This window comes from Aricia agestis, chromosome 4 (assembly GCF_905147365.1).
Source record: "Aricia agestis chromosome 4, ilAriAges1.1, whole genome shotgun sequence".
Taxonomy (NCBI): Eukaryota; Metazoa; Arthropoda; class Insecta; order Lepidoptera; family Lycaenidae; genus Aricia; species Aricia agestis.
In genome coordinates this window covers 15,398,438-15,412,722 of record NC_056409.1, presented here as the reverse complement: position 1 = coordinate 15,412,722, position 14,285 = coordinate 15,398,438, and the positions used below count along the sequence as shown (strand labels likewise).

Here is a 14,285-nt window from a genome sequence, read left to right as displayed (position 1 = left end):
CATTGAAAAACATCATTATGTAAAAACGAGTTTATCGGGAGAGGCGGAACAACTTCTAAAACATTTAGCACTCACGGAGGCTAATTACGATAAGGCTTGGAGCACACTTGAGAGTAGATACAATAACAAACGTATGATTGTTACCACAATAATTAGCCGCCTTTTAAATCAGAAAAAGATGAACACAGAATGTTTTAAAAGCTTAAAGGAAATTTTGGACACTACAAAGGAATGTTTGAACTCTCTTGACAATCTCGCCGTGGATACTTCCACATGGGATGCAATTATCGTACATTTAGTTATAATTATAAACTAGATATCGTGTCATGTTATTTTTAATACATAATATTATATACTGACATAGAAATACTAAATTATCAATAGAAAGGAAAATTATTGTCATAATATGTTTCCAATATTTTTAGACGATACCAAAGAGACAATTAATCACAAACCTAGAAGATGGTTTTCACTGGACTCACTGAGGCAGTCATCACAACAAGGAGAGAGAGATTCTGCTAGTGGTATGTATTTATAATGAATGTTAGAATTTTTGATCCTTTAAGAGTTATGTAATGGATTGGCAAGAAAAACATGTATATTTTATCAAAATACAAGTGTCTTATTCTTACACAGCAAAAGGCAACAAAACGTTACTATTTAAAAAATGTATACACTATATTATAAATTGATAAGTATACATACTATATTGCTGTACTTGTATGTTACGTGAACTTTCCAAGTTACCAGACAAGGGACGCAATGCTGATGTCTATGAATAATCACCTATTCTATGAATGAATTATTGTTTAATGACGACGTTGACGTTTATGGGCGACGTAGGTTCTCGTTCCCCGTCGCCGGCGCCGTCAAGCGGCGTGGAGTGCAGCTCCATCAAGGACTCGCCGCTGCAGATCGAACTCGTCTCCGATGCCGGGCTCGGTAAGTCATTCCCCAGAAACATGTCAAGCCTTTGGAAGTTCCATAGGATGTCGTTAAAGATTCCTATGTTTTTACTGAACGCAATTGAAATTTGAAGCTATTAAATATTGTAAAAATTATGATCTTTTCATTTGTATGATTTATATTATACTATATGACGCCCATAACGATTTGCCACGACGAACCTGCACGCTCTCGTGTGTCAACTATAGACCTACCCAAGGCCACAGACGGTCGTTTCAAAGGACATAATATAAAATTGTTCTTTACAAATACTAATCGCAGACTGGTCGGAGAGCGACGTGGGCGACGCGAGCGCGGCAGGCGGGGCGGGGGTGGGCGTTGTGCTGGGCGGGACGGCGCGCGGCTGGCTGCCGGCGGTGGCGGTGGTGCTGTGGCGCCGCATGCTCGCCGCGCTCGGCGACCCCAACGCCCTGCCGGACCCCGCTGCCCACCACCACTTCTTCACATACCTAGTGCATCTCAACGCGACGCTACTCAAGGTACAGTTTTTAACAGGTTCTGTTATGCTGCGGCCGCACATAAGTTTAGTGCTTCGTGCTCGAGACGATACCATTGGACGATCTGCGTATATCGTCCAATTGTATCGTCTCATAGCACGAAGCTTCGTGACGATAGACGCATGTGCGGCCGCGGCATTAGAAATTATAAAGCGAGGCGATTCAACATACAAATTCCTGTTTCGGTTTTTTTATATAAAACTCTATTACAATTTGAAGTTTTAAAGCGGTTAATTGGATTAAAGTAGGTTTTTATATAAAAAAATAAAAATATAATAGGAAACATGCAAATATAATATTTATGAAAATTTTGCTATTAAAACATCAAAAAATATAAAAGATGGTTACTTGAAACGGAACGGATTTCAAAACACCAATCAGCGATCAGTGATGTTAGCGTTAAAAACGATCAAAATGCCTCCAATTTGAGCGTTTTGATCGTTTTTAACGCTAAATGAAACGTGGAGAATGACAACTTTTTGAAAGGTTGGTTCAGGCGGGGCCATTGTCCACACTGTGCCTTTTTCTGTTCGTCAAGGGCATGCGTTATAGCGCAGTCAACAGCGAACATGCCCGCGACGCGTGCCCTCTGCCGTATCCAACACTTAAATGAATGAATCCAATTATTGAATGCGCCAAAATGAAAGTTACAGACTATAGATCAGTTTTGGCGCCAAAATTTAAACTGACAATTATTTTAAACCGCATTATTTGCAGTAAATTCCAGTGTTTTAATTTTTTTAATATACTTGTGGTCTGTTCTACGCAGAGTTCTTTAAAATAAACACAAAAATTAAAATATCGCATCCTCCCTATTTGCAATATCTGACCGCTGACGTACCTAAAATAAATGACTTGACTTATGTTTTAGTATTTTGACTTGAAGAATTAGGCATCTAAAAGCCCCATTAAACATACATTTTAAATTCTGTATTATCAGTTTTGCCTATCAATCATATTTTCTTATATAAGTAACGAGCTTTTGCCTGCGGCTTCGCTCGCGTTAAGAAGTACTTATACAAACTTTCATCCCCTATTTGAACCCCTTGGGGTTGAAATTTATCAAAATCCTTTCTTAGCGGATGCCTACGTTATAACATCTAAATGCATCCAGTTCGTCCAGTGGTTTGGGCTGTGCGTTGATAGATCACTATGTCAATCAGTCAGTCAGTCACCTTTGAGTTTTATATATATAGATATTATCGGTTTTGCCGGTTGGGGTTGGAATTTATCAGAATCCTTTCTTAGCGGATGCCTACGTTATAACTTATAACATCTAAATGCATGCCAAATTTCAGCCCGATCCGTCCAGTGGTTTGGGCTGTGCGTTGATAGATCACTATGTCAATCAGTCAGTCAGTCACCTTTGAGTTTTATATTTATAGATTTTCTAATTAGGTTATACTTATATAAAATAAAATATAAAATAAAAGATAATTATACAGCCTGAAATGGCAATGTTTAACCTAACGTACGATAAGTAATAGCAAATCTCCGTAAAGTTATGGAAATACCGTTTAAAATTGATTTGAACGTTTGGACGTTAATTAAAATGTAAACAGTCAACCGTTACCTTACATCAGTTACATCGTGTGTAAGTCGCGTAGTCGCTAGCTGGTCATAGCGAGTTGAATGTGACGCTAATATTTATCACAAACAGACCTGTGTCAAATCATACCTTATCTCGCGCTTCGGACAGATGCTGCAATACGATATTTATTAGTCCTTTATCTACGATTGAAACATGTTTTTGTTTTTATACGAACTTCGTAGTCTGATTGAAACCTGTTTGTAGTGCTCCTTGTATGGTTCTTTTGAGATTATACGAGCTGTTGTCCAGTACAAAGTGTTGTAAAAGTTGCCAATGCGAAAAAGGAGCAGAAAAAAGGTTGAGACGGAGACGTCAAAAGAGAGAGGTAAATCAGTGGATAAAAACTGAAAAACAGGACCAGCAAATTCTCTGAACTTTTGATACGTCGTAAAATATGCATTAAAATGTTCACGTTGTCGTTAATCTATTGCATCAAGTATGCGCAAAACTCATTTGATAAGGAATTTTGATATTACGTTGCAAGAACGCAGATATTTTAAACTATCTATATTGCATCGTATACTTTACAGAAGCCTACGTTTAAATTTGGTTACGGAAGTTTTCTCTGCAGTTTTCATTATATTTACAAAATATAATGGTGATTTAGACTTAAATGTTTTGGTATTAATGATATATGTAATTTCTGTAGGTTCTAAAATATCACAAACTTTTGTTTAGATAAGTGCAAACCAAACACTAAATGGCAACACTGAGATCCATGTGCCGTTCAACTTGGTGGCAGGCTGGTGTCTTGAAGCCGAGGCTCTACCTTCTTCACACAGGTATGTTTCATTTACTTACATAGTGAGAGAGTTGGTGTATCAGATTTAATCATTAAATTACTACCAACTATATTTTATAAATTAAAATACTGTTTAATAAGGTCTTAAAGAACACTAATTGCATAACTTGTGAGTTGTACCTACTATGGCTTAACATACTTACTTTGGCTTGTAATAATTAAAATGTAAATAAACCTTTTAAGATATAAAGGGTTGGCAAAAATGACCCGATTATGAAGTAGAAGTCTTTGTATCCTCATAAATGAATATGCGCGTGTCAGGGCTGGCAAACTGCTGGCGCTGCGGCTGCTGTGCGAGGCGACGCAGGCGCAGGGCCCGGGCGCACCGTCGTCCTGCAACAACCGCCTGCATCTCGCGCACCTACATCTCTACCAGCGAGCCTTGCATCATGGTCAGTGAGATTATACAGTAACTAGAAATAATATAACTTCATCTATTTATTTTTTACAAGTAATAGCAACATAGTATAGTAAAAAAGAACACCAAATTGATTTGAGTTTTTCGCACTAATAAGTTGTACTGTGTGATCAGGTCTAACGGGCGAGGACCGGTCGGTCGTGGACGTGCTGGTGGCGGCGGCGGCGCCGCGATACGTGTGGCTGGCGGCGGACGGCTACTCGCTGCTGCTGCTCGACTTCGTTCACGCCGCCACTGTCGTGCTCAACTCCGCAGATATGGCGCCATCGGTTTGACACACCTTTATACATAACGATCATTGTGTTAGCTTTTGGACGCGCATCTCCGCCCGTTAATTAACCCCCCCTTAATCACTATTCTTTCGAGATCCAGACTAAACTCTAAAGTATCATTTAAAAAAATAATTATTTACTAGTTTTTTGTGTGACAGTTTTTTGTGGAAATAAATATTAAAAAACTTTCTTCTTTTATTATATTGAGTTTCACAAAGTAATGTTGTTACAGTGCCCCCGGACGGCCGCCGTAACGTTTCTTGGATCTCTATTGTCTCTGCCCGACGGACTGATGAATGCGCCGATGTTACAACCGTATCCACATCAATACAACACAGTTTCTTGTCCAGATCTAAAGGTTTGTTACTGAAATAATGTTTTCTTGTTATCTTGAAATTTATGTCATCAGCCTATAACAATACTTATGGGGCTTCTGCACATAATGTAGAAAAAACTTTTTTGTAAAGCTTAAATCAATAAATGAATAAAATTATTTTTATAGGTATAGCTAACTTTTGTAGTTTTTATTAGATTATTGCCTTATTTATTAAACAGCTAGATTATAACGTATTGTGTCATAAAAATGCAAATATATAATTAATATTTAATTGGCACCAACTTCCCAGGAGCACGTACTCAACATAGTAGTGCGTGTGTGCCGGCGAGAGGGCGCGGCGGCGGCGCGGTGTGCGGGTGCGTGCGCACTCGCGGCGCACATTGCGTACGTGCTGGCGGCGCGCGAAACTTGCGAGCGACTACCGGCATACGTCACATGCCTACTGCATATGCTGATGGTACAGTATATTATTTTTAATGTCTTAATTTTTATGTAACATTGTAAAATTAAATATTTAAAAGAAATACACATTTGAAATTTTAAATTTACTTACAGATGAAAAATAAAACGATCGCAAAATTCGTAAGTGACGCAGTTCTGATGCTGGCCGATTACACCGACCGCATCGTTGAAATGTATCCAGGCCTAGTCGGTAAATATTAGTTTATAAGATCGTTTGCTGTTATTTTTCTTGGAGTAGATCAATAATTTAATGGTATTTGTAACAGAGACGATAATAAAGTGGATCTGCGTGTGCCTGGCGGACATCGCGGGCAACAGTGGGCGCGACGCCGTGAAGCCGCTGGCGGGCTCGCTGCTGCTGAGTTTGGCGGAGTTCGCCGTGCGCTGCGGTCCAAATATACTACTGCGGGAGCGGGACGGCGAACACTCCCTTCTGCTCTTGATATTTGAGGTAATTTTATGGTACAACTTGTGCCTCAATGATTCGGTTTTTGTTTTGAGTGACGCGTCATTCTACGTTATTGTTAGTTGGGAAATACTTTACGGCTTAAGTAATTTAAGTTTAATATATTATGGTAGCTTATGTAAATGGAAATTTATAAATTATTTTCAACATTATTTATTCAAAATCGTTTACGAACAATACAAAAAATATTAAAATTACAATAACAACTCTCGAGTATCGCCGAGCGGGTTCAATGTTATGTACCGTTAAGAGACTGATTGACAGCACAATAGTAGTTACACAACATTAAGCTTGAACCCAAAAACAACGTCCATACAATATGTATAAACAAAAAAACAAGGCTTTAAAACGTAGGAAACTTACGTTAGGGCACATATTAATATGTCTCATTTGATATTCAGGGCTGGCAACTATAACGCGAGTGCGACTGGCAGCCCTGAAGGCCGTTTGTTAACCGCGATGCGGCACCACAACGCCAAATTTGGCGAGATTTTTAAGTTTTTATTATAAGTTTTGAATGATTTTGGCGGTGCTGTGCCGCAATGCGGTTATATGTATTGGCCCTAAATGTTGGCTTGACCAATGACTCTCTACTGTTGTCCGGGATGGGAAACATGCTCCTGCGGCTGGAAGCCGTGCTCGTCGGCGACGTATGTGACGGTGTAGACGAGGCCGTCGGGCGCGGTGTACTTGTACGTGCCCTGCACCTCGATGGCGCGGTGGTCCTCGCTGAACTGCTTTAGCGTGCCCTGCTCCTGTCGAGCGGTGCCGTCGCTAGTTTCGAAACTGTAAACGCATAAAATACATCACTTAGACACCAACACTTCCGATTTTTAGTAGACTAGAGTATCATCTATTATATTCTAGGTTTGAATTTTGAGCTAATAAAAAACTAAAAAATATGTATAAATTACATTATATTATTTAAATAGATATACCTAGAAAGGCGCTAGTCATGTTCAGAAAATGAATATACTTACGAGTTACGACTATTGATTTTTTTGTGTTGTTAAAAATATTTGCTTAAAATACTCACTCAAAATGGTATCCATCAGGGTTGACATTAGAGTCTTGTTTCAATATGTAAGTCGGGTTTTGTTCTTGAGGAGCCGCTGCGGCGATAGCGATGAGTGCCAAAGTGCAAATTACCTTAAAAACAAAATATAATATTAAAATATATTCCTTATAATATACTAGCTGTTTAACCGAGCTTTGCTCGGTATCCGATGAAAATGACATTTTCTAGAAATGATTCCTAGCTAGATCGATTTATCGCCCCCGAAACCCCCTATATACTAAATTTCATGAAAATCGTTGGAGCCGATTCCGAGATTCCAATTATACAGGGTGTAACAAAAACAAGTGATAATACTTTAGGGTGTGTACGTGTTCCTTGTAGAGAGTTCACTGTGAAAGTGGCAGCGCTGAAAGACCAACTTTTTTTTTACTTTTGTATGGGGAAACTCGTGACGCTCGGGCCCTTGCCCATACAAAAGTGAAAAAAAATGTTCGTCTTTCAGAGCTGCTACTTTCACAGTGAACTCTCTACAAGGAACATGTACACACCCTAAAGTATTATCACTAGTTTTTGTTACAGACTGTATATATATATATATATATATATATATATATATATATATATATATATATATATATATATATATATATATATATATATATATATATATATATATATATAAAATTGCTCGCTTAAAGATATATGGAATGAAATAATTATCACAATTCACAACAAATAAAGGCATAGTTCTTAAACGAAATATAAAAAAAACTTACTATTTTCTGCATGTTGAAAATGGGAGATTTTGAATGTGTAGCTGCTGAAGACAACTGTTGAAGTGTGCTAACTTCGTGCGCTGCGGCGTTTTAAATGCAGAATACTCTAATTGATGTCAAAACTGGCTGCGACGGCGCATGTAATGTGGTGCTAATGAACGGCTACGAATGTCCCACAAATGTGTCTAGTGCTAAAAATGTTGCACCTGAAAAAACGTAACACTATTAGAAATCTCTTAGTCATCCTTGACTTCCATCTTTCACTTTTCATATCACATTGCTAATTATGCAAACAATTGTTTTATTGCAAAATATATTGATATCGAGAGTCACATTGCTACAAACCTATAGCTTAGATGCTAACGTAACTGGTTTTCAATTATACGATGCTGGTTACTAATCCGGTTAAAAATTACTAACATTCGAATCACCAGAACTCATCTTTCTCGAAGGTCGGTAGATGATGCGTCGGGACCCTCACCACAAAGGAGCTAAAATTGACTTTGTGGCGGGACTCCAAGCGCTCGACCCTCAAGACGTAGGTCTTGCTCCTGATGTAGACCACGACCTGCTCGACCGTCGATAATATGTAATGGGGCAGCTTACAAATTTAAAAATCCACATTGTGTACAAAGACGTTACCTTTGCTTCGTATTTGTCTGTCATGCTACTTTTAACATGTTAAACAACGACAATATAGCGTATTACCATGGTATTACGTATAACTATACCGTTTTTACATATTATCGTATATCTCTTTTAAGAAGGGGGCTAACGTACAACATTGTTACAGGTGTTGCACGCTGTGATGACGGGAGGGAACGGAACCGACATTGAAGGGCTAACGGTGACCATTGACGAAGACTTCGATCCCAACATACAACTGGATAATCTGGGCCCGAAAACCTCGCCCTCGTCATCCATCGATGTCAAACTCTGGGCTCAAACGGTAAGATTTTCTTATAATAATATCACTGAAATCAGGCAGAAGTCAGGACAAATAACGTAATAATATAGTACGGGAACTATAACCCTAGGCCCTAGAACATTTTTTTTATTACTATCGAGCAAATTTTTTGTGAGTAGCTTCATTTTGATAAGACGAACAACATTTGTATTTGCATATATGTAATTGATTGTACCGTTGGTTTTTTAAATTTTGTAAAACTACCTACACTAAGTACACCTGAAGATGATTAATTTCGAAACCGGTCGTGTAATTTGTTAATAATTTCTTAATATAGTGGAAAAAGTGCACGCAAATATTGTTTTATTAGTGTTCAATTTGTATTTGCGAAAAATCTTGAATGTTATAACTAACAGAAATAGAAAGGATTTCATACTTTGACTTGATGGTCCTAAAATATGGATTGTTTTATTTGTAGGACTCTTAAATTAGACTACTCAACAAATTTTCAACTTTTTTTTTATCTGAGTTCCTACTATGTAATTAATTATAATTCCTTGTTATTGGCCTAATATAAATATGTAAATAAAATTTTTGGATCACATCTCATTTCCGAGATAAATGAAATTATTCAAACATATGATTTTCAAGCAAAATCAAGCTCATCCATTAGGTTTTTTTGATTTTTTTTACATAAAAAGGGGAAGATTTCTTGGTGCAGCTGGCTTTACGCTTGTATTATGATCCTGAAAATTCACTTATAAGGCTCCAACAGTAATCTGCTAGCATAACAGGCCCCCACCTTGGAAAAAATTTCAGCCGTAGCTCCATGAAAGCGGTTCCCATATTTATGGCTAACTGATCCCATATTTTCGAGCAAAAAGTCCAAGTGCGGATTAAGTAAATTACATATAACATTCCTTTTTAAAAACACAGTCCAACATCAATTTTATTTTTGGCGATAGTCAGCGGATTTGTTGTGACCGAGAAAATTCATTGTCACATCAATAAAGCTTCCCCTGCTTGTTTTTCAGAATGATTTAGAGTAATGAATCTTCGATCAGCTTTCTTATGCCCTACCTACGATTAAGATTTGATTTTGACTTCGATTTTTGCCTAACTAAGATTTGGAAACTTGCTAGAGAAATTGTAATGCAGGACTACTTTTTTCAAGTGTTTTACGAAAATATTTAAAAAGCCTTATTTTATGTGTTACGACAGCAAAATAATTTAATCGGGCTCAACCAGTGAACCAAATTTAACAATTTTGTGTCCCAGTACGAGTGACTCTCATGATGGCCAGATTTTGGCATAAATTCGCCAAAAATGTAACAAAATAAGTTAGGACTGCTAACATTCACGCATGTCAAATAAAAGTTCATTAATTAAACTAACGTATAAAGTAAGTTTTGTTTGTAAAATAATCTTATTTTCGAAATACCACCTACATAAACATCAAACTTACGTCCACGTTACAGAAAGTTTCAATTTATATTTCTCAGTTTCCAGATGTGATATCAAAATAAAATGCCTACATTTATTTATTAGTATTCAACGTCGATATGAAATCATATGTACCAAACCAGATTTTTTTTTAGTGTTGAGTAGTGTTATATAACTATTAACCTATCGATATACAAAAAATCAGCTTGATAGGGTTCAGTAGTCAACCAAGTTTTGTTGATTTGGCTCCCGTACGCCGCATCGTTTTAGCATCGCATTAAAACTTGGCTTGTTTTTTATACATGATTTGTAATTTTCTTATAAAATTATGATAAATGCTAATAGCTCAAATTAAGTGCAGTTTCTATTACTACATGTTTCAATTTCAGGCTTAGGGAGACTGATTGTAAAGATGTTTTAGTCACGACTGATCTTTTTGACTAACTTAATAATTATATAGGTGATATTATATACACATATATACATATATTATACACTACAATGTATTTGTTTTTCGGTTAATAAATTCTGACACTTAAAACTATGCTCAAACTTTTTGTTGATGACTACGCCCGCTACTCCGTTATGCCAAAATTTGGTTATCGCGTGGAAACCGTAAATTTTTCTGAAAAAAAATATGGGGGTACCATACAAAATTTAAAAATCGGTTCAGTGGTTTGGGCGTGAAGAGGTAACAGATAGACACACTTTCGCATTTATAATATTAGTAGGTATAAGTAATAAATGTAATAAGTTGAACATAATGTCTAATTGATGATATTTACGTTAACTTTATATCGAATACAATATGTTAAATATAATATGAAATGTGTCTTAGATAATGTCGCAGCTGGTGCTGTGCGTGGGGCACTGGCCGCTGTGGGGCGGGTGGGGGCTGTCGTCGCGCGTGGGCGAGGCGCACGACAGCGCACTGGGCGGCGAGCTGGACGCGGCAGTACTGCGCGCGCCGCACGTGCAGCTGCTGCGCCTCGCCGAGGGCACGCTCGCCTCGCTCGTGCTGCTGCCCGACCCCGCCGGCCCCGCCGCCCCCGCCGCGCCAGGTACGCACCTACACACATACTATTGGTCAACACACACGAACGTCAGTTAACGTACACGTATACTATTTATACACACGAATGTCAGTTTATCAAGTTATTTTTTTTTTATAGTTCTTTTGTTTTTATCTTATTTATTAGGTAAATAAATAGTACTTACTAACACACGAATTCGTAGTTCATCTTATTTACTACCTTTTTATATTATATTACAAACATGCATAATATTTTAAGTACCTGGATGACCGAGCTTTGCTCGGTATAGCAAACACTCATTGACTTCGTGTTACTTAATAACGCCATCTGCTGGTCGTTAAAACAATTATACTCGGCGCGGCGAACTTTGATCCCTATGACACTGACAGTTAATAACATTGTAGTGGCGTCAGCATTAATTTAGGGTCATATTGGAGGCGTCTAAAAATGCCATTTATAAATTGTACGTAACTTTATGCCATTACAATGATATTCCGTTGGAACTTTTAACAATTCTTAACATTTACAAGAAATTATCTCAATCTGAATTTACGTGTACGTCCTGCAAAACTTACATAATCGTTAAATGTCACACGACGTAAGTTTTGCAAGACGTAAACGTAAATTCAGATTGAGATAATTTCTTGTAAATGTTAAGAATTGTTAAAAATTCTAACGGAATATCATTGTTATAGCATACACTTACGTAAAATTTATAAATGTTATTTTTAGACGCCTCCAATATGATCCTAATTTAATGGTGACGCCACTACAATGTTATTAACTGTCAGTGTCATAGGGATCAAGGTTCGCCGCGCCGAGTATAGTTGCTAACAAAATAGTATTATTATTCGCCAATAGATGTCAGGAAGAGTCATATTTTTCAGTTTATCTATTATGGATAAAACACGAATAAAAAGACATTTTCTGAAAATGATTCCTAGCTAGAGATATGGTAAGTAATGTGTTAACATTGACACATTACCTATATGATATTTTACTTTTTTTTAAGGAAATATTACTAACTAAAAAAGAAGGTGGAGAAGATAGATGCCCGCCAAAAGTATATAAAAAAAAACATTTGATGATTTTCATATTTCGAAAAAGTGCAGAATATTTTAATGCAAAAATTTGTTAAATTCAGTTTTATTTCTTATTGTTATTTCTCAAAAACTTTCATAGTAATAATTAAAATTGTTGATGTGTAACAAGGAGTATATTACGCATGGACACAATTGTCGATTCTCTGTTTTTAGATTAGTAAAAATTTATATTGTAATACTTAAGTTTTCCTCTGAGTAAAGTATAATTTACTGTATTTAATGAATAAATTCTCTGTTTTTAGATGAATCATATTGTTTTGTGCTGAAAACTCCTATATATATTCCGCGAAAAAAATTGCTAAAAATGTTTTTTTCGCGGAATATTGTTAAAAATAATAACAAACTAAATTTAAACTATGGATTTTCGCAAGGTAACGCCTGATTCCATATTAGCTATTGTAAATTGTATTATTATTTTTCGCATGTGTACACAATAAACTGTATAAATAAAATATAAAACTATAAGTAGATACTCGTCAGATATGTAATATCGGCGTGTGTTGCAGGGCTGATGGCGTCGGATCGTATAGTGCGCGTGCTGCTGCGCGACATCACGGGCAAGGCGTGCTGGGACGCCTCACCGCTCTACTACGACCCCACCGTGGCGCTCTCCGAGGACCTCCAAACACTGCCCTTGCCAAAGACGTAAGCTATAATTTGAAATTATAAACGAACTAGATGACGCCCGCAACTCCGTTGCGCCAAAACTAGTTTATCGCGCGGGAACCGTACATTTTTCGGGGACAAAAAGTATTCTCTGTCCTTTCCCGAATCTCAGAGTATCTCCATGCCAAATTTCAGTAAAATCGGTTCAGCGGTTTGGGCGTGAAGAGGTAACATACAGATAGACAGACAGACACACTTTGGCATTTATAATATTAGCATGGATTTGTTGTAGATTTAGTGGTACTGTTAATTACCACGGTATATAAATGGTCTTTATACAGCGAATAACTATAAAAGGTCTGCTTTTTTGTGGGGCAAGTTGTCAACATGTCACAACTCACATTACAGACAAAAACAGCGAATTTTTTATAGTTATACGCTGCGTGGCTATCTTAAGTAAGAGGGTTCATTATAAGTGTTAAATCGGCTTACATAATATGTAGGTAATTATATTTTGTTCTTTATACAGAATCGATGACCCTAGAGAGAACACGTTGTCCTCTTTACCGCCACCGCTGCCACCTGATTTGCTACCGGATTATAAGAATTCACCGCCCGATAAACATCAGTTGGATCATGTAAGTAATCTATACATAAAAAAACTTAATGTTAAATCTGTTAGTCTCGCTAAATTCGAGAATGGCTGAGCTTGGCTAATTTTTGTCTTGAAATATTCGTAGAAGTCCAGGGAAGGTTTATCTTAAAAGGGAAGTTATACCAAGTTCTGAGTCATCCAGTAAGAATTAAAAAATAGCCTTAATTTTTTTCAAAGGTGCTATTTCAGTAGGATCAGGATTTATGCGTTTTATTTATAAAAAGTATTGTATAAAAATTATTTCTCTCAACAAAATCCGTCATGTTGCGTCATCCATAAGGTCATTCGCAAAATGTATCTCGCCCACATAAAAGGTCTTGCCCCGCCACTGACAACAGGAACATTTCATTTCCATCGGAATTTTCTTTTTTTAAACTAAGCTCTATGGTTTATCCATAAACTTATAATATACTGTCGTAAGTTTGTGGGTTTATCAATGTATTTTTTTAACTGCACTAAGATAACATTGACTTAAGAAGTGCCAAGTGCCAACAATCGTTTGCTGATGTGTTGTCATTATGCGTATGGTCCAGATACTGGCGTACATCGGTCATACGTCGCCGGAGGTGACCGGCGGGCGGCGGCTGGACGCGGCGGGCCCGTCGCCGCTGCCGCCCGGCGCCGAGGACGAGCTCGTGTGCGCGCTCGTGGCGCACCGGAACGCCGAGCGAGCGTACCTCGCCAACCGCGAAAGGTAGTATTATCGCCGATGGTTACTACTAGCTACTACTAGAAGAATCGTATGCGCGTGTTTTTTCCGGACTATTTGACCTTTTACATATTATTTTGTTAATGTTGTTGTACGATCGCGTATATTTTTAAACATGTATGTTTTATTCCGCAACTGTATTACCGCAAAAAATAGGAGTATGTTGTATGTTCTTCCCCGCAGTCGATTTTATATCTGTACCAAGTTAATAACTTGGCAAGTT

The 14,285-nt window shown here is 37.4% G+C and overlaps 2 protein-coding genes across 3 annotated transcripts in view; one reads left to right on the top strand and one right to left on the bottom strand.

Moving 5' to 3' along the window:
• LOC121725967 (probable Rho GTPase-activating protein CG5521) overlaps nucleotides 1-14,285 on the top strand; it is a 34,777-nt gene that overhangs the window by 15,510 nt on the left and 4,982 nt on the right. For both annotated transcript variants that reach the window (XM_042113171.1, XM_042113170.1), the window contains 15 exons: nucleotides 426-524; nucleotides 844-942; nucleotides 1,228-1,445; nucleotides 3,733-3,836; nucleotides 4,118-4,248; nucleotides 4,389-4,543; nucleotides 4,779-4,904; nucleotides 5,173-5,340; nucleotides 5,439-5,535; nucleotides 5,612-5,796; nucleotides 8,399-8,554; nucleotides 10,794-11,016; nucleotides 12,599-12,737; nucleotides 13,228-13,336; nucleotides 13,887-14,047. In XM_042113171.1, coding sequence (XP_041969105.1) covers nucleotides 426-524; nucleotides 844-942; nucleotides 1,228-1,445; nucleotides 3,733-3,836; nucleotides 4,118-4,248; nucleotides 4,389-4,543; nucleotides 4,779-4,904; nucleotides 5,173-5,340; nucleotides 5,439-5,535; nucleotides 5,612-5,796; nucleotides 8,399-8,554; nucleotides 10,794-11,016; nucleotides 12,599-12,737; nucleotides 13,228-13,336; nucleotides 13,887-14,047 — 2,170 coding nt within the window. The remainder of the gene's footprint in view (nucleotides 1-425; nucleotides 525-843; nucleotides 943-1,227; nucleotides 1,446-3,732; nucleotides 3,837-4,117; nucleotides 4,249-4,388; nucleotides 4,544-4,778; nucleotides 4,905-5,172; nucleotides 5,341-5,438; nucleotides 5,536-5,611; nucleotides 5,797-8,398; nucleotides 8,555-10,793; nucleotides 11,017-12,598; nucleotides 12,738-13,227; nucleotides 13,337-13,886; nucleotides 14,048-14,285) is intronic.
• On the bottom strand, nucleotides 6,338-7,630 carry LOC121725998 (endocuticle structural glycoprotein SgAbd-5-like). The gene is made up of 3 exons (XM_042113217.1): nucleotides 7,606-7,630; nucleotides 6,848-6,960; nucleotides 6,338-6,597 (listed from the first exon to the last, which is right to left on the bottom strand). Exons 1-3 carry the CDS (start codon nucleotides 7,615-7,617, stop codon nucleotides 6,402-6,404), a joined length of 321 nt encoding a protein of 106 aa, XP_041969151.1. The 5' UTR covers nucleotides 7,618-7,630; the 3' UTR covers nucleotides 6,338-6,401.

What these genes read in the sequence shown, in the direction of transcription:
- LOC121725998 (XM_042113217.1), bottom strand. An exon ending in CCTGATGGATACCATTTTGA is followed by an intron (nt 6,598 to 6,847) that starts GTGAGTATTTTA and finishes ATGCGTTTACAG; the next exon opens with TTTCGAAACTAGCGACGGCA.